The following is a 22,152-nucleotide window of genomic DNA, read 5'->3' as shown; positions in this document are numbered from 1 at the left end:
CTATACACTACTAATTGCTTGCAAAGTTACTTGAATTTACTTTAATTTCTTTTGAGGTTACTCTCCTTCCATGTTTTGTTCTATTCTTTTTTGTTGCTTTTTTATTGTGCATTCTAGAGCCTGCCAACATGTCACTGTTTGAGACTGAAGGACCCTTGCTGCTGACCCTGAGCTGCCCTATCTGCCTGCAACTCCTCTCTGACCCCATGTCCCTGCCCTGCGGCCACGTCTACTGCTCGGCCTGCCTTAGGAAGTACATGGACACTGACACGGCCAGCCACTTCTGCCCTGAGTGCCAGGTCGAGTTCCAGGTCTCCCAGGCCCTCGTGAAGAACTTCAACATGTGCAACATCATCGAGAGCTACAAAGCCAATACTGCAGGGAAGGTCAGTTCCGTCACAGATGGAGATGGTGGTGATTTCCACCAAGGGGTAGTGTCACCTAACCAGAGCAACGATGAGACGTCTGAGGGTCTATTAGATATAGAGCAACAGGAGCCACAACATACAGGGAAGGAGGCCTCTGAGACAGGCTTGGGAGATGTGGCTGCTGTGTCCCCTACTTTTCAGAAGGAAGAACTGCTGGTGGATGTCAAGACCGAGACGGCAATGATGGACAAGTCTAAACTCCTATTAGCATCTCAGGTGACGGAGCTGACGCTGAGGCTTCAGTTGGCTGAGGACCGACTGAGGAAGGAGGAGGAGAGGGAGGCCGAGGTCAGGACCGCCAACGCCCTGCTGAGAAGAAGGGCGGCCAAGCTGCTGGAGCAGATGACGGAGCTGACTCTCAAATATGTTAGTGGGATGACGGAGTTGATCGAGACGGAACTGCATCCCAGTGAGGAGAGCATAGGCGGCCGTGTGCGCCAAGCCTCTGAGCTCAGGGAGAAGTTGAGGGAGGCCCAGCTCCGAGCCAAATCGCTCCTGACCGAGCAAGACAGTGGGGTGTTCAGTGTCGGGTTTCAGGCGGAACAACTGCACATCATGGAGCTGATGGTCCAGAAGCCTCTAGAGGAGTTGGACAACAAGTCAAAAGTTAACCCGGACCGTGCTTGCGCTGAGCTGGAATGGAGGAGTGCGGAGTTGAGGGCGGGAGTCGGGGCAGCCCAGCGCTCTTTGTGCTACGTCCTCAACCCCTCAGAGGTGACCTTTGACCTAGACACGGCCCACCCCAGCCTGGTCCTGTCAGAGGACCTGAAGACGGTGACCTTCAGCGCCAAAAAGCAGCCCTACCCAGCACTGCCCACGAGGTTCAGTAGCTTCCTCCAGGTTCTGAGCACTCAGAGCTTCTGGGGAGGCGAGCATCGCTGGGAGGTGGAGCTGGATGGATCTTCTCCATGGATAATTGGATTGTGCTACAGCAAGGCAGTAGCACGCAGCGGGCTAACAAGCGCCCTGGAGAGCAGCCAGGGCTCCTGGTGCCTGATGTGGTTTGACAACCTGCTGAGAGCCTTCGAGCAGAGCCATGACGTCCCCCTGAAGAGAACCCTGTCAGTATGCAGACTGGAGATCACGTTAAGCTTTAAGACTCAGAGGCTGAGCTTCTATAACATCAGCCAATACAGTGGGAAGACTCACGTGTACACCTTTAAGGCGAACCTCACGGAGCCGGTGCATCTGGCCTATAGGATGATGTCAGGCCAACCGAAGGCACGCATAACAGTATGCTCTTGAACTGTCACTGGAACAAAAGAGAACCACATACAAGATTACATTGACTCTTGTTTTTATTTATCCTGTATTCATACCAAACTTTTGTGTTATTTACATGTAATTGTGTTTCAAGTGTTTGTGGATACAGAGGTGTTTTGGTCTGTGAATGACAGTAAAGAGAAAGAGTTCTTATTTACATTGAATGACACATGAACCCATTGTTCTTCAATGAATGTCTGTTTTTGTCATTAAAGAAACGGTTTGGGACAATAAATTGATGATACATCAAACCAATGACTGTATACAGTCGCTAGTGAAAGTCTACACAGCCCTTGCACAGTCTTCACATTTTGCTGCCATCAATTGAAATCTCCAAAGAGAATACATTCCCACCGATCTACACAACCAACTCCACATTTCGATAGTTAAAGACAAATTATAGAACATTTTCCAAATTATAAAAATGTCTTGATTGTGTATGTCTTCACACCCCAGAGTTAATACTTGGTGGAAGCACCTTTGGCAGCCATTACAGCTTTGAATAAGATTCTACTAACTTTGTGTAACCTTCTGGTTCTTACTCCTAACCAAGGCAACCAATCAGCAGGCACAGACATGATGGTACTGGAGCTCATAGAATTATTTTATTCTGGGATGACAGACAATAACACACACAGTAATGTTAGATGACTTCTCTCGCACTCCATTCAGTCCATCAGCATGAAATAGTCTTATAGAATGAGCATATAATGTTCTGTTATAATATTCTTGTTTTAATCGTATAGTATTTTTCTCTTTTAGAATGCATCAAACACAAGCTCCATATACAATTATCAATTACAAATAGACAATAACAATTATAGAGAACGACAAATTATCTATTGACAATACATTCATTCACATACCTGGTCCATGAACGGGCCAGTCTCAGTCCTGACTTAAATCTGCTTGAAAATCAGAGACAAGGTTTGAATATTGCTGTCCATCAATGACTCCCGACCAAATGTACAGAGTTTGAGCAATTGACAAAAACAATGGGTATAAATTGCCCTAAGAGTTGCGCAAAGTTGGTTGAATCTTATTCAAAATGTTTTACACGGTTCTTCTACCAAGTTTTAACTCTGGCGTGTGAAGACATAGGCAATCAAGACATCTTCGTAAAAAAAAAAGTGTTCTATAATTTTTCTTTGACTTTGGAAATGTGGAGTAGGTTGTTTATGTTGGTAGGAAAGACATTAATTTAATCAATTTTGTTATTACATTTTAAGGCAGCAAAATGTGAAGACTGTGCAAGGGGTGTGTAGACTTTCACAGTATATTGTTGGGTTCTATTTTTCTCATAATTGGATCTGTATGTGATGAATAACTTAGAAGGAATGCATTAATGATAAGCATAGGTTTGTACTATACTGATATAAATTGTTTCACATAACAGGCTGTGATTCATGTAAGGAACGTTAGGGGGTAGGTCATATAAGACTTGTATTTCTTACAGATACGAACACTCTCTCTTTGTTGTCTGTGAAACTGTCCTTGAACGTAGGTACATAGAGTACAGATTGGAAGGGTGTCTTTTGGGTGCTGACTCTACAGGTTATTATGATAGCAACTTATGCCTGGGAACGGTGGAGCGCCAAGGGGTGGAGCGCCGAGGGTTTGGGACCAACCCGTGCGCCAACGGATTGGCTGAGTAAAGTCTAAACCACACTCAGTCCTTTACTCTGATTGGCCAACAGAAGAGGTGGGAACTCTCTGTCAGAGTATTTGAGAAAGAACCTGTAAACAATGTTTTAGTTCTCTGAGTGCCAAGCGAGGTATTTCAGTGGACCCGTATATACGAACCTTCATACTTATCATACATACATTTTGCCCATAATAAATTAAGCTTGGATTGAAGATCTCTTGATTCTTATTCCAATACCAGATTTGAATTACGCAATTTCTAACAATATGCTTGTTTAACATTGCAGGAGACTGCCGACTGACTGATCTACAAAGAATCTTGCATCATAAATAACTACTCATTATTATTTGTAGATCAGTCAGTCAGTCACAATTTATCCATGATACATTACGGTTTTGATCCTCTCGAACACAGTTTAGGAATGGACAAAGCCATCGATCACGTGACACCATTCATTCCTATATAATGACGAGATGCTTTTGTCTCTGCCCTAACAATGGGATTGGTTGTCCACAGAGTAGAACAGCGTGCTGTCAAGCTCCAGCCTAGTCCTCTCTTTGGATTGGTGGATACATTTCATTATTTGAATACTTTTTTTGAATATTCGATGAGGGGTGTTGACGTCAATCGCCTGTATTCAATGGAGAGTGAGATGCTGCTCTAGCCTCATGAATATGCACAGACATCTCTAATTTCAACAGGGACAACTCTGATATAAAGTGTTTTTTATTATTTATTATTATTATTTTCAAACAATACAAAACATACATATAAAAAAGACAACATACAGACATCAATAACACATGCATCACACATATATAAGTACACTCGTAACAACCTAAGCATTACAAAACGTCTATTAGATCAAATAAGCCTCAGGTATGAAAATAGCAATTCATTTTTATCTTGACATATGCCACGTTCATGTGATAGTCTGAACTAGGAAACTCTGAAATGTCCAACTTACATTTACATTTTAGTCATTTAGCAGACGCTCTTATCCAGAGCGACTTACAGGAGCAATTAGGGTTAAGTGCCTTGCTTAAGGGCACATAGACAGATTTTTCACCTAGTCAGCTTGGGGATTAGAACCAGCGACCTTTCGGTTACTGGCACAACGCTCTTACCCACTAAGCTACCTGCCGCGCTAACTGGTTGAACATGGCTCTTGTATAACTACAACCAGTTAGCAAGTTGAACATTTCGCCATTTCCTAGTTCCGACTTGCACATGGACGCGGCCTAAATTATACACTTATTGACTGCAGACTGCAATTAGCAACTAAAGCATCCTTATAACTTCTTCTGTGTGCGATTTTAAAATAATCGGTTCAAGGACACACATCTGGTGTATTAGAAGCAATTATTGGTACCATGATTGTCTTTAAAAAAATATATATATATATTACACGAAGATTGCCATTTTTCCGTTCACTATAATGGGGAATCCTGTTCTCAGCAAACGCCGGTCACGCTCCCCTGCTCAGACGTTGCATGCATCAACCAATGGTTGCGTGAGACATCATCGACTCGGACTGATAGATTGCTATAACATATGATGTGGTTAGCTGATACTTCAAATAACTGTCATTAAATACCTATTCAGGCGTTGTACAATCTGGCATGCGGCAGCAACGCCTGGGCAGAGGAAAGCGCCCAATGCCTGCTGTATGTGTCGGCCGTGAACAGTCATGGGGCAGGCATTCTCCCCTGTGTCAAACAGATACCAACCCAACCGATACCGCTGGGGCCCCTGGCATGGACTACAAGTGCTACAATGCAATACAGCAATAGTTAGGGATCGTCTTCAAAGATACATTACTGCCAACCTAAATTGTTTATCTGCATATAGCTGTAATAAGAATTGTAAAGTATCACATTTGACTGGTTACTGAGCATTAGTGATAGCTACTATTAATTGCTATATTTATTTGCAGAAGTATTTTTTCTAATACCAAATCCATTTAATTTTCACGTTTGTATATGACCATCCCTAACAGGACACTTCGATACAAAGTATTTTTCGTAGCAGGTTAGGATCATTTTGGCTAATCCGAACCCTTTTCCTAACCTTAACCTCAGTCTCCTAACCTGCTAGGAAAAACTCACTTCAGTATCTAAGTGCAGTGAAAAGAGTGGCCGTGTTCGAGAGCATCAAAACCGTGATGTATCATGAGTAAATTTTGACTGACTGATCTACAAGTAATTTATGTCGTTATTTATGATGCAAGGTGATTTGTAGATCAGTCATTCGGCAGTCGCCTGCAATGTCGTATTAGCCCAGTGTTTCCCATCCCTAAACTGAAGCAGACGGATGTCATCATACCACCTCCTGCTGCGCCTGCGCAAAGGTCGATGTCGAAATAAAAAAATCCGGTTTGTCAGGTGACTAGCTAGCTCAGATAAATGTTTAATTAAACAGTAGACAACAGTATGATAGTTTAGCTAGTTATGTTGCTTGCACCAAAATTATTGTCCGTGAAAAGTGCTGCAGAATATACACCTTGCCCTTGAATTCGAGACTACTGAAACGGTAACGTTAAGATCATTGTTAGCTAGCTAGAGAGCTAGCTAGCTAACTGTTAGCGATCTAGTTATGTTTGTTGTCAAGCTGGCGAATCGTTGCAATGCTGGCTTATTAACTACATCTCCCTGCCCTGACACGGCGATGTTTGTTTTGATATTCATCATGTGAGCCATCCAGCCATGTCACTTGCATACTATCGACTATCTATAACGTTATTACAGTTTGTTATTGCAGGTAGCTGTTAGCTAGCTGGCCTGATTTTGTTGTACACAAGCTGCGTGACACTGTCACCGTTACGTAACGTTAAATTTACCTGACGTGGACATTTTTTGAACAGACAGATGCCGCGTTCAAAACAACTCGGGAAAAAAAAGAACCTCACCACAAAAAAAATCTATTTGAACGGTCATTCCGAGCTGAAGATCACCGACGTCATGGGTTGATCTCTTTTCTTTTTTTTCCCCGAGTTCCCATTTGTATTGAAGGTACCAAGTGCACAGACTAGAGCTGACATGGCAAGCATGATGTCGAATAATCCCCTGTATTTTCTCATATCTAGCTAACGTTGGCTCATAGTTACCAATGTTAGGGAATAAGCAAACAGCTTATTGAGCTGCAATAACAATTATGTATTGTTTACTTGGTATCACTTGTAACACCACATTACTGAAGTTATAACATTTGCTCCTAGGCCTCGAATGCATTATGCTTGACACCGTGACTGCAGTGGTGAGGTTTGCGCAATACAATAGCACCGTATTGCCAACCTATGTGGAGAACACATCAGTAATCCCAACCTGGCAACCAGAGTTTGAGGCCAACATCACCAAGCCTCACAGATGTCTGCAGGTCCTATATGAGGACATTGGCGAGTCAAGGTAAGTCAGATAGGACTGTGTTTGCTGTGCTTCCTTTGAACTTATTGCATTATCTCAATTCTACATTTTGAAACATTATGTCATTTGCATTGATGGAACTATTCAGTTCTGTGTTTAGTGTGGTTATGAAGACTGGTGTAGCGTAGGAAGAATAACACTTCCTCTTTTGAAATAATGGCCATATAGACTATACAGCAGGTGATGGGGGTTTGGATTGATCTAAAACAAGGTTTGAGTTTCATGTGTCTTCATAATCATTTGTCAATGTCTCTGGCATACCACCCTGCAGGCAAGCAGCATACCACTGCTAGCTTACCTCTGAAGCTAAGCAGGGTTGGTCCTGGTCAGTCCCTGGATGGGAGACCAGATGCTGCTGGAAGTGGTGTTGGAGGGCCAGTAGGAGGCACTCTTTCCTCTGTTCTAAAAATATATCTGAATGCCCCAGGGCAGTGATTGGGGACATTGCCCATTGCCCTGTGTCACTAAAGATCCCATGGCACTTATCGTAAGAGTAGGGGTGTTAACCCTGGTGTCCTGGCTAAATTCCCAGTATGTGCTTCATACCATCATCCCCAGTTTTCAATTGGCTCTTTCCTTTCCCCTGTAACTATTCCCCAGGTTGTTGCTGTAAATGAGTATGTGTTCTCAGTCAACTTACCTGGTAAAATAAGGAAAAATAACATTTAAAAAAAAACTCTCCCCCTCCTTAGAGTTCGGTTTTGGGACCTCATGCTCCTCATTCCCAATGTGACTTTCTTCATGTTCCTGATGTGGAAGCTGCCCTCAGCCAGGGCCAAGATCCGGCTCACCTCCAGCCCCATCTTCATCACCTTCTACATACTTGTAGGCAACCTCTTATATACAAGCTCTGGAAATAGGACCGCATAATAACAAAACCAGTGAGATCCTGCTTGCAACCTCTTTTAATGGATGTCTGACCTATGTCCTTCCAGGTGTTTGTGGTGGCAGCGGTGGGAATCACCCGTGCCATAGTGTCCATGACCGTCAGTGCTTCCAGTGCTGCCACCATCATTGACAAGGTAAGGCTACAATGGCAGTGCACAATTGGTGACACTCTGAACCACCTGTACTCAAGGCATTTACAGTGGCTTCTATCCCACTCTGTAGTGTGTTTATAGACTTGCTGTAATAATTCATAACAGCTCAAGGCTTCTTGCAACAGCCCTTGTAGATGCATAAAAGCTTTGGATTTGTAATGCACTACACAGATGGAAGTTAGCTTCCGTAAAAAGGGAAAATGTGTGCTCTGAGCGACTTGGGAATCTAGAAAAAGACATGAACCTAGGAAACTTCACAAGATTATTATCTCAAAAAAGAAAGAGGACCTGTCCGATTTATTCAACTATCAGGACAAACATCTGAGTGCTTCTCTTTCTTTTCGGAGATGGTCATCTTGTAAAGTGTCCTGGGGTTCTTCCCCCTGGTAGAGCATAAGACTCGTTTTCAGCATTCGTAAGAGCTCAAGACTCCTTATAACAGTATAAGCATGGAAGCATGTAAATAAAGGAATTCATTTACATACAGGTGGTTCTCAGAAAGTGTTTCCCTCAAAATGGCTGTAGTATAATAATAATAATATGCCATTTAGCAGACGCTTTTATCCAAAGCGACTTACAGTCATGCGTGCATACATTTTTTGTGTATGGGTGGTCCCGGGGATCGAACCCACTATCTTGGCGTTACAAGCGCCGTGCTCTACCAGCTGAGCTACAGAGGACCACAGTAGTAGTGGTGAGATAGTGTCAGTCATTGAGCTGTGCTGTATCAATTGAATTTGGAGCCATACACTGCTATAAATGGCTTCTTAGTTCACCCGGGAAACGATTGAGATTCACTCTGTCTGCGTCCTAAACGGCATCCTATTCTATATATAGTGTACTACTTTTGGTCAGGGTCCATATGGCTCTGGTAAAAAGTACAAAACATTAACAACCCCTGCTCTTTCCATGACATAGCAAGGTGAAAGCTACAATCCCTTATTGATGTCACTTGTTAAATCCACTTCAATCAGTGTAGATGAAGGGGAGGAGATAGGTTAAAGAAGGATTTTTAAGCCTTGAGACAATTGAGACATGGATTGTGTATGTGTGCCATTCAGAGGGTGAATGGACAAGACAATTTTTTTTAAATACATTTGAATGGGGTATGGTAGTAGGTGCCAGGCGCACCGGTTTGTGTCAAGAACTGCAACGCTGCTGGATTTTTCACGCTCAGCATTCTCAATGTGTGGATCAAGAATGGTCCACCACCCAAAGGACATCCAGCCAACTTGACACAACTGTGGGAAGCATTGGAGTCAACATGAGCCAGCATCCCTGTGGAACGCATTCGACACCTTGTAGAGTCCATGCCCCAATGAATTGAGGCTGTTCTGAAGGCAAAAGGCGGGGGGGGTGCAACTTAATATTATGAAGGTGTTCTTAATGTTTTGTCCACTGTGTATAGGGCAATGGTATTCAAACCTTTTCAGCGGGGACCCCATTTTTTCCACCAGAATTTATGGGAACTCCATTGACCCCACCCCATATCTAATGACACAACCTTAAAATCGTTACATTTTAGATTTTTACATCAGCAAATAACCTTCAATTTATTGCATTTTCATATCTTATCAAAATGAAAAGAAACCAATGAATTCATTTTACATGTATATATTTTTTTACATATTTGGCCACCCCACTGCAGTTCCCGTCGCGACCTCAACTTTGAATACCGCTGATATAGGTAATAGGGTGATGTTTGCGACGAATCCAATGACTTTCCATAGGGTGATGAAATTTCACTTCTGTTATAAAATACATTTTACCAAGACAGGCGGCAGGTAGCTTAGTGTTTAAGAGCGTTGTGCCAGTAACCGAAGGGTCGCTGGTTCTAATCCGAACCGACTAGGTGAAAAATCTGTCGATGTGCCCTTAAGCAAGGCACTTAATCCTAATTGCTCCTGTAAGTCGCTCTGCATAAGAGTGTCTGCTAAATGACTAAAATCTAAATGTAAATATGCGTTTTTGATTGGACACCCTATTTCCAAGGCTCTCCTTGTGTATGCCTTCAGGCATTCCTTAAATTCCAGACAGATGGACAAATCCCCCATGGTGTACATAGAGATCATGTTTGTGTATATTGCAGTTAAACATATCTAGGCGTACATAGAGTGTATATATAATATACTATAATAGTCATTAGCAATAGGGAGCATGAAGGACGAAGAAGTGCTGTGACTTGATTAGTGATAACATGAAGATATTTCAAGAGTGTGTCTCAACCCTCTAAAATGGCCTAGTCTCTGTCTCTTTTCCCTTCGTGTGCACAGATTTCAACAGACAGGATGGGATCCTCAGAAGGTCTGAATTTGGGTAGAGAAAGCTGATCTGAAAGCAGTGCTTCCAGCCTATTAATTAGTAAATGTTTGTGTTAGTTCTTTCATGTAAATTGGTTGTTAATTGTGTAGCAGATTGTATCTGATTCTTCTACAACAGACCCCAGATAAATGCAGATGAAGGAAAGGTGATTAGGAGAGGAGGCTTCTTGAGACTATTGAGGTTGACTCATTTTTTTATGTCTCTCCTTTAGGTGTTGTGGGAGATCACCCGCTTCTTTCTGCTGGCCATTGAGCTCAGTGTGATTATCCTGGGACTGGCTTTTGGTACGCCTTCTAATAACCACCGCAATACATTTAATTCATAAAACTATCTTTTTCAACGTTTAATTTTTCTGTATTTATTTATCTGTATTATTATTATTATTATTATTATTATTATTATAAAATGTTTTTACTGCTCTAGGTTTATTATTATTATTATTATAAAATGTTTTTACTGCTCTAGGTTTATTATTATTATTATTATTATTATTGCTTGGATAATCTTATCTACTATTGTGTATTGATTTAGTTGAATTCTTTATGCGGTGCACTGAACACCGGAATAATTATTACTGTGAATTATCACTGTGAATTGTCACTGTGAATCATTGTAATGTTTGTTTGTGTCAATTAAACCAGTAAGGGATGTGTTGCCAACTGGTGATTTGACACGAAAATAAAATGTCATTCATTCCAACTCAAAGTTCTATACAGTAGCCTGGTTCCAGATCTGTTTGTGCTTTCATTGTCAACTCCTTATTTGGCGTGACAATGAATGACAAGGAATTGACATGATAGCAGAAACAGACTGGCATCCAGGCTAACTATACACATGAAATGAAAACAAAAGCTACAAAGTACATGCTGAATACAAAGTACAGTATGTTTATTAGGACAATATGGAGAAGTACATGACTAGTGTGTGTGTGTCAGGACAAGATAATAAAAACAGCACATTAGCAAAACAAATGTGCAGCGCAGTGAAAATGTAAATGATGTGCAAACTGCAAAACTAAAACTAGACATCTGCCTCTGGGCTAGTCTCACTTCTGTTTGTAAGACTGACACTTGTAATGACTTAGTCACCACTGATATGACTACAGTTGCGCACAGTCATATATAGTCATGCACTGTCTGTATACGCAGTAGTGAATATACAAGTTGTTTATAGTTATGGTATTCTTAGAGGGGGAGGAATTAGGCTAAGCTTGCTGTAGACTCAAACAGTATGAAGCTGACAGAGTGGCATTATTACTGCACTGCATATTCAAATGTTTTTTTTCTTCAGTTTATGGTAGTATCATAGTCAACATAACCTCTTGTTTACATTTTAGAAGTTTGGCCCACTTTTGCCCAAGGAAATGGAAGAATGCCCACTGACATGTTTCTTCTGTTGACAGGCCACCTGGAGAGCAAGTCCAGTATAAAGCGTGTGCTGGCGATCACTGCTGTACTGGCTCTGGGTTACTCCATCACACAGGTAAGACTGGAGACCACTCACAGGGCAGCCCCACACACTCACACGTACAACATCATAACAACTCAAACCTCCATAATAAGAGGCTGATAAAGATCAGTAAATTACGAGAAAAAAGATAGCTGGTTAATGGAACCCCTGTGTTGACCATTTGATGGTTCTTCCTCATCACACCTCAGGGCACCCTGGAGATCCTGTACCCTGACAAGCACCTTTCCGCCGAGGACTTCAACATCTATGGCCACGGGGGACGCCACTTCTGGTTGGCCAGCTCCTGTTTCTTCTTCCTGGTGAGCGGCCAATGGTTACAGAGCAAATGCAGCGCTGTCAAAGTTAATTTTAGAATAATGTAATTGTATTAAATATGTAGTTATGCTGTCTGGACTTGTGCATATAACATGAATAAAGAGGTGTTTTCAATCACTTATGTTTTGAGAATTGTTAGAATTGGATATCTTTGTGCCATCCATTTGATCCTCTAATTTTGCCGTCTTGTTGTTTGTAATGCAAGAAAGCACCAATTTCACCAATGGGTTTCTGCATGCTAGCACATACCCATAGACTTCCAGTCATTGTGCTAATGCTAGTTAGCATTGGCTCGCGACCCTACCTGTAAATTCCTTCATACTGGACACAGAGACATCAAAATGGGGTCCACCAGTTTATCTGACACTGGGGAAGTAGATGAAGGACCTCCCGAAGTACCCCTTTTAACACTGGTCCTTGTGCTTTCAGGTGTACTCTCTGATCGTCATCCTTCCCAAAACCCCGGTTAGGGAGAGGATATCCTTGCCATGTGAGTTATTGGGACATTTGTTCACCCAGAAAACTATCAACAGATGGCAGAGGGCTTTTTTCAGGGTCATTTTTCCTAATATACCAGCCCTAGAGTTCCACAGTGCTGTTTTTTAATTCTCCCTGATGTTTATGATTAGCTGGAGAGTTGCCTTGTGTTAGTGGCAGTAGATGGCAGCAAAGTTGACTCACACCACTTCTTGGTCACCTACCTCCACAGCTAAGAAGAGTTTTTACGTGTACGCTGCCATCCTGTCACTGCTCAACCTGGTCCAGGGCCTGGGCAGCGCCCTGCTGTGTGCCGGCATCATAGAGGGGCTCTGGTGAGTGTCTGTACTCTGTGTGTAGAATAAAATATGAAAAACAGGTGATGGAGATTCAAGTAAATGTTCAGCTAAATGAAACGGAAGACTCTAAATCATCACACTGTGATCTATGATTTATCCTAATGAAGAAAAAGGGTTAAAAATGTTGTCTTATCAATCACACTTGGAGCATTGATCGCAGCACGTACTTTTCTTTTGACGTCTGTGTTTAAGTAATCAACTGTAGCCTAACTGCAAAGCAATGGATTTATCAAGGTTTTATCTGTATCTTCAAGGCTGACCTTTTTATTATGACAGTGTTACATAGACCTTATAGCTGAGGGTCCAAGTCCAATTTTTCCCCCAATCTAATATATATTTTTTTATTCCTTCGGACATACTGTATCTTAAAGACCCAGTGCAGTCAAAAACGTAATTTTCCTGTGTTTTATATATAGTTCCACACTGAGTTTGGAATAATACTGTGATATTGTTAGATATTACTGCACTGTCGGAGCTAGAAGCACAAGCATTTAGCTACACCCGCAATAACATCTGCTAAACATGTGTATGTGACAAATAAGATTTGATTTGAAATTGTGAAAATTATGATAATGCCCTTTTTAGTGTAAGAGCTGTTTGAAAAGACCGCCTCAAATTTCCGCCTGTTTTGGTGGGAGGGAGTTTCGGCAAATTTGTTAATAGACCAATAAGAAAGAGTTCTAAACCTTTCTGCCAATAACAATTTTCAGTTTTCCACTCCCCAATCAGACCACTCCCAGACAGTCCTAGCAAAATTCTTGCTTGAGAAATTGATCTTTGCTAAGAAGCTATTTTTGTGTGTTTTTGATCATTTTAATTGAAAACAATCACAGTAAGGTACTTAATTGTAACCCAGAAATGATTTGATATTCAGATAGGAATGGTTGCATTGCACCTTTTTTAAATGAACTTTTCACTCAAAGCAGAGCAGCTTGTGTTTTAGTGTCCATGTTCTGATGTTTTCTGTGTAGCCTAATTTAAGCCTAGCAGCATTCTGGTGCTAGGCTATGGAGCTCTTTCAGTCACTGCTGATGCCTGGTGATGTTGTTTATCTGGGTCAGTGAGCTCCCTGTTAGTCTGATGTGGTTTATGTGTATCTGTGTGATTTGTAACAGCTGCGTGGACGTCACCACCTTCCTCTACTTCTCCGTGTTCGCCCCACTCATCTACATCACCTTCCTCAAAGGCTTCTTCGGGTACGTAAGTCAAAGGCCGAAAACTATGGCTGTCTGAAAATGTTACTAGATGTCAATCAATCAATCAATTTTATTTTATATAGCCCTTCTTACATCAGCTAATATCTCGAAGTGCTGTACAGAAACCCAGCCTAAAACCCCAAACAGCTAGTAATGCAGGTGTAGAAGCACGGTGGCTAGGAAAAACTCCCTAGAAAGGCGAAAACCTAGGAAGAAACCTAGAGAGGAACCAGGCTATGAGGGGTGGCCAGTCCTCTTCTGGCTGTGCCGGGTGAAGATTATAACAGAACCATGCCAAGATGTTCAAAAATGTTCATAAGTGACAAGCATGGTCAAATAATAATCAGGAATAAATCTCAGTTGGCTTTTCATAGCCGATCATTAAGAGTTGAAAACAGCAGGTCTGGGACAGGTAGGGGTTCCATAACCGCAGGCAGAACAGTTGAAACTGGAATAGCAGCAAGGCCAGGCGGACTGGGGACAGCAAGGAGTCACCACGGCCGGTAGTCCCGACGTATGGTCCTAGGGCTCAGGTCTCTCAGTTGGCTTTTCATAGCCGATCATTAAGAGTTGAAAACAGCAGGTCTGGGACAGGTAGGGGTTTCGTAACCGCAGGCAGAACAGTTGAAACTGGAATAGCAGCAAGGCCAGGCGGACTGGGGACAGCAAGGTGTCATCATGCCCGGTAGTCCTGACGTATGGTCCTAGGGCTCAGGTTCTCAGAGAGAAAGAGAGAACGAGAGAATTAGAGAGAGCATACTTAAATTCACACAGGACACTGGATAAGACAGGAGAAGTACTCCAGGTATAACCAACTAACCCCAGCCCCCCGACACATAAACTACTGCAGCATAAATACTGGAGGCTGAGACAGGAGCGGTCCGGAGACACTGTGGCCCCATCCGAAGAAACCCCCGGACAGGGCCAAACAGGGAGGATATAACCCCACCCACTCTGCCAAAGCACAGCCCCCGCACCACTAGAGGGATATCCTCAACCACCAACTTACAATCCTGAGACAAGGCCGAGTATAGCCCACAGAGGTCTCCACCACAGCACAAACCAAGGGGGGGCGCCAACCCAGACAGGAAGATCACGTCAGTAACTCAACCCACTCAAGTGACGCACCCCTCCCAGGGACGGCATGAAAGAGCACCAGCAAGCCAGTGACTCAGCCCCTGCAACAGGGTTAGAGGCAGAGAACCCCAGTGGAGAGGGGAACCGGCCTGGCAGAGACAGCAAGGGCTGTTCGTTGCTCCAGAGCCTTTCTGTTCACCTTCACACTCCTGGGCCAGACTACACTCAATCATATGACCTACTGAAGAGATAAGTCTTCAGTAAAGACTTAAAGGTTGAGACCGAGTCTGCGTCTCTCACATGGGTAGGCAGACTGTTCCATAAAAATGGAGATCTATAGGAGAAAGCCCTGCCTCCCGCTGTTTGCTTAGAAATTCTAGGGACAATTAGGAGGCCTGCGTCTTGTGACCGTAGCGTACGTATTGGTATGTACGGCAGGACCAACTCGGAAAGATAGGTAGGAGCAAGCCCATGTAACGCTTTATAGGTTAACAGTAAAACCTTGAAATCAGCCCTTGCCTTAACAGGAAGCCAGTGTAGGGAAGCTAGCACTGGAGTAATATGATCAAATTTCTTGGTTCTAGTCAGGATTCTAGCAGCCGTATTTAGCACTAACTGAAGTTTATTTAGTGCTTTATCCGGGTAGCCGGAAAATAGAGCATTGCAGTAGTCTAACCTAGAAGTAACAAATGCATGGATTAATTTTTCTGCATCATTTTTGGACAGAAAATTTCTGATTTTTGCAATGTTACGTAGATGGAAAAAAGCTGTCCTTGAAACAGTCTTGATATGTTCGTCAAAAGAGAGATCAGGGTCAAGAGTAACGCCGAGGTCCTTCACAGTTTTATTTGAGACGACTTTACAACCATCAAGATGAATTGTCAGATTTAACAGAAGATCTCTTTGTTTCTTGGGACCTAGAACAAGCATCTCTGTTTTGTCCGAGTTTAAAAGTAAAACGTTTTCAGCCATCCACTTCCTTATGTCTGAAACACAGGCTTCTAGCGAGGGCAATTTTGGGGCTTCACCATGTTTCATTGAAATGTACAGCTGTGTGTCATCCGCATAGCAGTGAAAGTTAACATTATGTTTTCGAATAACATCCCCAAGAGGTAAAATATATAGTGAAAACAATAGTGGTCCTAAAACGGAACCTTGAGGAACACCGAAATGTACAGTTGATTTGTCGGAGGACAGACCATTCACAGAGACAAACTGATATCTTTCCGACAGGTAAGATCTAAACCAGGCCAGAACTTGTCCGTGTAGACCAATTTGGGTTTCCAGTCTCTCCAAAAGAATGTGGTGATCGATGGTGTCAAAGGCAGCACTAAGGTCTAGTAGCACGAGGACAGATGCAGAGCCTCGGTCTGACGCCATTAAAAGGTCATTTACCACCTTCACAAGTGCAGTCTCAGTGCTATGATGGGGTCTAAAACCAGACTGAAGCATTTCGTATACATTGTTTGTCTTCAGAAAGGCAGTGAGTTGCTGCGCAACAGCTTTTTCAAAAATTTTTGAAAGGAATGGAAGATTCGATATAGGCCGATAGTTTTTTATATTTTCCGGGTCAAGGTTTGGCTTTTTCAAGAGAGGCTTTATCACTGCCACTTTTAGTGAGTTTGGTACACATCCGGTGGATAGAGAGCTGTTTATTATGTTCAACATAGGAGGGCCAAGCACAGGAAGCAGCTCCTTCAGCAGTTTAGTAGGAATAGGATCCAGTATGCAGCTTGAAGGTTTAGAGGCCATGATTATTTTCATCATTGTGTCAAGAGATATAGTACTAAAACACTTAAGTGTCTCTCCCGATCCCAGGCCCTCGCAGAGCTGTGCAGATCCAGGACAGCTAAGCCCTGGAGGAATACGCAGATTCAAAGAGGAGTCCGTAATTTGCTTTCTAATGGTCATGATCTTTTCCTCAAAGAAGTTCATGAATTTATTACTGCTGAAGTGAAAGCCATCCTCTCTTGGGGAATGCTGCTTTTTAGTTAGCTTTGCAACAGTATCAAAAAGAAATTTTGGATTATTCTTATTTTCCTCGATTAAGTTGGAAAAGTAGGATGATCGAGCAGCAGTGAGGGCTCTTCGGTACTGCACGGTACTGTCTTTCCAAGCTAGTCGGAAGACTTCCAGTTTGGTGTGGCGCCATTTCCGTTCCAATTTCCTGGAAGCTTGCTTCAAAGCTCGGGTATTTTCTGTATACCAGGGAGCTAGTTTCTTATGACAAATGTTTTTCGTTTTTAGGGGTGCAACTGCATCTAGGGTATTGCGCAAGGTTAAATTGAGTTCCTCAGTTAAGTGGTTAACTGATTTTTGTCCTCTGACGTCCTTGGGTAGGCAGAAGGAGTCTGGAAGGGCATCAAGGAATTTTTGTGTTGTCTGAGAATTTATAGCACGACTTTTGATGCTCCTTGGTTGGGGTCTGAGCAGATTATTTGTTGCGATTGCAAACGTAATAAAATGGTGGTCCGATAGTCCAGGATTTTGTGGAAAAACATTAAGATCTACAACATTTATTCCATGGGACAAAACTAGGTCCAGAGTATGACTGTGGCAGTGAGTAGGTCCAGAGACATGTTGGACAAAACCCACTGAGTCGATGATGGCTCCGAAAGACTTTTGGAGTGGGTCTGTGGACTTCTCCATGTGAATATTAAAATCACCAAAAATTAGAATATGATCTGCTATGACTACAAGGTCTGATAGGAATTCAGGAAACTCAGAGAGGAACGCTGTATATGGCCCAGGAGGCCTGTAAACAGTAGCTATAAAAAGTGATTGAGTAGGCTGCATAGATTTCATGACTAGAAGCTCAAAAGATGAAAACGCCATTTTTTTTGTAAATTGAAATTTGCTATCGTAAATGTTAGCAACACCTCCGCCTTTGCGGGATGCACGGGGAATATGGTCACTAGTGTAACCAGGAGGTGAGGCCTCATTTAACACAGCAAATTCATCAGGCTTAAGCCATGTTTCAGTCAGGCCAATCACATCAAGATTATGATCAGTGATTAGTTCATTGACTATGACTGCCTTTGAAGTGAGGGATCTAACATTAAGTAACCCTATTTTGAGATGTGAGGTATCACGATCTCTTTCAATAATGGCAGGAATGGAGGAGGTCTTTATCCTAATAAGATTGCTAGGGTGAACACCGCCATGTTTAGTTTTGCCCAACCTAGGTCGAGGCACAGACACAGTCTCAATGGGTATGGCTGAGCTGACTACACTGACTATGCTATTGGCAGACTCCACTAAGCTGGCAGGTTGGCTAACAGCCTGCTGCCTGGCCTGCACCCTATTTCACTGTGGGGCTAGAGGAGTTAGAGCCCTATCTATGTTGGTAGATAAGAGGAGAGCACCCCTCCAGCTAGGATGGAGTCCGTCACTCCTCAGCAGGTCAGGCTTGGTCCTGTTTGTGGGTGAGTCCCAGAAAGAGGGCCAATTATCCACAAATGTTATCTTTTGGGAGGGGCAGAAAACAGTTTTCAACCAGCGATTGAGTGCTGAGACTCTGCTGTAGAGCTCGTCACTTCCCCTAACTGGGAGGGGGCCAGAGACAATTACTCGATGCCGACACATCTTTCTAGCTGATTTACACGCTGAAGCTATGTTGCACTTGGTGACCTCTGACTGTTTCATCCTAACATCGTTGGTGCCGACGTGGATAACAATATCTCTATACTCTCTACACTCGCCAGTTTTAGCTTTAGCCAGCACCATCTTTAGATTAGCCTTAACGTCGGTAGCCCTGCCCCCTGGTAAACAGTGTATGATCGCTGGGTGATTCGTTTTAAGTCTAATACTGCGGGTAATGGAGTCGCCAATGACTAGGGTTTTCAATTTGTCAGAGCTAATGGTGGGAGCCTTCGGCGTCTCAGACCCCGTAACGGGAGGAGTAGAGACAAGAGAAGACTCAGACTCAGACTCCGACTCGCTACATAATGGGGAAAACCGGTTGAAGGTTTCTGTCGGCTGAATGAGCGACACCGGTTGAGCATTCCAACAGTATTTCCCTCCAGAAGCCATGAGAAAGTTGTCCGGCTGCGGGGACTGTGCGGGGGGATTTATACTAACGTTACTGTCTGTACTTACTGGTGGCACAGACGCTGTTTCTTCCTTTCCTACACTGAAATTACCCTTGCCTAACGATTGCGTCTGAAGCTGGGCTTGTAGCACAGCTATTCTCGCCGTAAGGCGATCGTTCTCCTGTATATTATGAGTACAGCGACTGCAATTAGAAGACATCATGTTAATGTTACTACTTAGCTTCGGCTGTTGAAGATGTTGACGAACCATGTCCAGATAAAGCGTCCGGAGTGAAAAAGTTGAATAAGGGAAAAAAGTTGCGATGGAAAAAAGGAAAATAAAGTAAAGTTGGCAGCTAAAACGCACAGGAAAATGACTCTTCTGTCTCGGGATAAAACGTCCGGGGTGAAAAAGTTTAACGAAAAAAGATGAGTGAGGACAAAACTAAAAAGTTGGTAAATTTGTTGAACACAGAGATTGATTAAACGTTTATTAAAAGTAAAACGTGAATAGTTTGGCAGGTAGCCAAGTAGCAACAAACAGCACAGCAGCACGGAGACAATGCGGAAGCGAGACGGAAGTCACATGCACACACTCCTTCCACTTATTCCGCAAACCAATCCCTCAATGGAGGAGGAGGTCCAAGAGAGGGACCTTGGATTCTCTCCTCCAATGCGCTTTGAGATTAATTAAGGAAACGAGGACAGAAGACACAGGCAATATTCCCCAATGCATGATTCATGTTTGGTTGCATTTTACTGTTGCCTGATGATACCATCTCCTTTCTGTCTTTTCGGTCTCCCTTTCTTCCTCTCCCTCCTTGTCCCTCTTTTTCCCAACTCTCTTCCTCCTCTCCTCCCTCCTCTAGCTCGGAGCCCAAGATCCTCTTCTCCTACAAGTGCCAGGTGGACGAGCCGGACGACCAGACAGACGTCCATCTGCCCCCCACCTCGACCTCTGGTCTGGGCCGCAAGGAGCAGCTGGAGCAAGGCTCCTTCTACTCCAGCACCCAGATAGACGGCCTGACTGCCACCACCATGGGCTCCGGCATGGCTGCCTACCTGGATGACGTGGCCTCTGGTCCTTTCGGGGCGGGCAGCATCAACAGCATCGACAGCGACCGCTGGAGGGCCATCAACGCCTAAGGAAAAAGAGGAGATGAGAGGAAAGGGGAGGATATGGGATGTGTGCTAGTGCTAAGCTAGTAGGAGAGGTTAAGTGGAGAGTAGTGAGGTTGGAGTTTGCTATGGCTCTCTCTCCCCCTCTGGAGATACTGTGAAGAGGGCCCTCACTGAGGAAACTGCTCCCCCAATTCAGCTCCTGTTTATCCTCCATATCCTTCATTTTGGCTCTTGCTGCCTGCTCCATTCTGGCTCAAACATTACATTCTCCCCAATACCTGCAGGGAACTTCAGTCAAGTATTATCCCCCCTGTAATTGAGTGCGTGGACATCAAAGCTAAGAAGAACATGTTCTATGTTAAGTGTAAAGGTAATGTCCGTTACATTCCCATCGAAGGGTTACAGCTCAGTGAGGTAAAGTCCACTAACTGTGGCTTTGTGTTAGATTTGTGACTATTTGGTAACCGGCTCGTATTGAATCACCAATTCACGGTTTCTCGCTCCCTATAGGCCAGACCTGTCTTTATCACGCTAGGACCCTTCTCTAAATTGCATCATTCGTAATGTTTTATGTTTGAAATCAGTGCTTTTTTCCACTCTTTGATGTTTGAAAGGCTACAGTGTAACGTCATTACCCTCATTGTATTAATTGAGGAACTCTGGCTTGAGTCTGCAGGAGTTTGGAATGCCGTGTCAAAGACCATTAGCAGTGCAACTGGTATCCATGTGATTTGCTGCTGGGGCATGGAGAGAATCAAAATGGATGCTGAGTCGCACCCGTCATCTCTACCTATTTTATGTTATTATTTACTGTCTGTTTTATTTATTTTAGTGACCGCTCGGTTTTATGTCGATAGGTAGTTCCATCAGCGGATCAATCCTGGTATAAAAAATGCTTATAATGGCTAAAGCAACATTTACCAACCACCAGTCAAATGAGAGATAGAGAAGGCAGGAATAGCACTTGTGGTTAGGCTATGTATTTTGCGGACATTTTTATTTCAAGAAATATTCATCCCCAGATACATTGGATTCAACTGAAAAGAAACTGAGAAAAACAAAGGGCATTTTTTTATGACTCAAATATGAACTAATATTGAAATGTGTTATTTTCAATATATGAAATGATTGAATTGACCACCTTATGGTGTTGCTCATATGCTCTTCATAATCAAGCCCTGATTTCATCACAAAGAAAGAGCAACTTTTAAACGCAGTCAATTTGATTGCTGATAATGCTCAACGCAAACTAAAGACCAATTTGCATGATGCACTACTTCCTTGCAGTAATCCTACTTTTATGTCTGCTGTGAACTTAGTAGCCCACAACACATGGTTTGCTGTGAAACCAATTCCGTTGGTGGCTGAAAACAATGTAATTCCAGTTTGTGTGAATTCTTTTAGTTTTGTCACTTATATTCATTCCCCCACCCCGAACAAGAATGGCCCCTTGGAATGGTAAAACATTGTCTTGTAAGTGTTGGAGTTGATCATCTGACATACAGCATCAGTATGTCATATAAAGACACATTTATTTTTTTCATAAATGTAAGCCACCACAAAGCAAGTGGTATTTTATGAGTCTTCTGCCTTGCACGTACCAACACTTGCCCTGCATCAACAAAGGAAACCCTGTAACTTGCGCTCACACAGGCTTATATTTCTAGAGAAATGTTGTAAGGGTTGCATTTGAGGGGCAAAATTATTGATGATGATAAATTTGAGTACAATATTTATAAGGTGTTGATGGGGTGTGGGTTTCAAATGCAAGTGTTGTCAGGCTACATAAGATTTAATACAATATTTAATTGAAAGGACTTTGAAAAAGAGTAAGGATACTCAATGCCAGCAAGCTGTGAATAACTTGTAATTGTATTTAATAATGTATCATTGTAGAATATTCAACCCATATGTTGATGTGTTGAGCATTCCATGAGACGATTAAACCTGCTTCCTATACATGTATTTGCTTTGGACTATGTCTC

At 42.9% G+C, this 22,152-nt stretch overlaps 2 protein-coding genes across 2 annotated transcripts in view; both read left to right on the top strand.

Moving 5' to 3' along the window:
• Positions 1 to 1,681, top strand: part of LOC311138873 (uncharacterized protein) — a gene marked incomplete at its 5' end in the record, with an annotated part of 18,353 nt that extends 16,672 nt beyond the window's left edge. Inside the window, one exon of the mRNA XM_084173667.1 lies at positions 118 to 1,681. Coding sequence (XP_084029793.1) covers positions 118 to 1,673 — 1,556 coding nt within the window. The 3' untranslated portion in view covers positions 1,674 to 1,681. The remainder of the gene's footprint in view (positions 1 to 117) is intronic.
• A 4,003-nt stretch (positions 1,682 to 5,684) lies between these two features.
• LOC311138997 (transmembrane protein adipocyte-associated 1 homolog) lies at positions 5,685 to 22,126 on the top strand. The gene is made up of 11 exons (XM_084173822.1): positions 5,685 to 5,868; positions 6,554 to 6,740; positions 7,451 to 7,583; positions 7,694 to 7,780; positions 10,332 to 10,404; positions 11,523 to 11,602; positions 11,779 to 11,889; positions 12,335 to 12,395; positions 12,615 to 12,717; positions 13,857 to 13,937; positions 19,915 to 22,126. The coding sequence occupies exons 2-11, from the start codon at positions 6,568 to 6,570 to the stop codon at positions 20,189 to 20,191; spliced, it is 1,179 nt and encodes a 392-aa protein (XP_084029948.1). The 5' UTR covers positions 5,685 to 5,868; positions 6,554 to 6,567; the 3' UTR covers positions 20,192 to 22,126.
• Positions 22,127 to 22,152: the final 26 nt, after the last annotated feature.

Source organism: Coregonus lavaretus (genome assembly GCF_964263955.1).
Source record: "Coregonus lavaretus genome assembly, chromosome: 12".
NCBI classification, from domain to species: domain Eukaryota; kingdom Metazoa; phylum Chordata; class Actinopteri; order Salmoniformes; family Salmonidae; genus Coregonus; species Coregonus lavaretus.
Note: the sequence above shows the minus strand (reverse complement) of the source record. Positions and strands in the feature narration are given on the sequence as shown.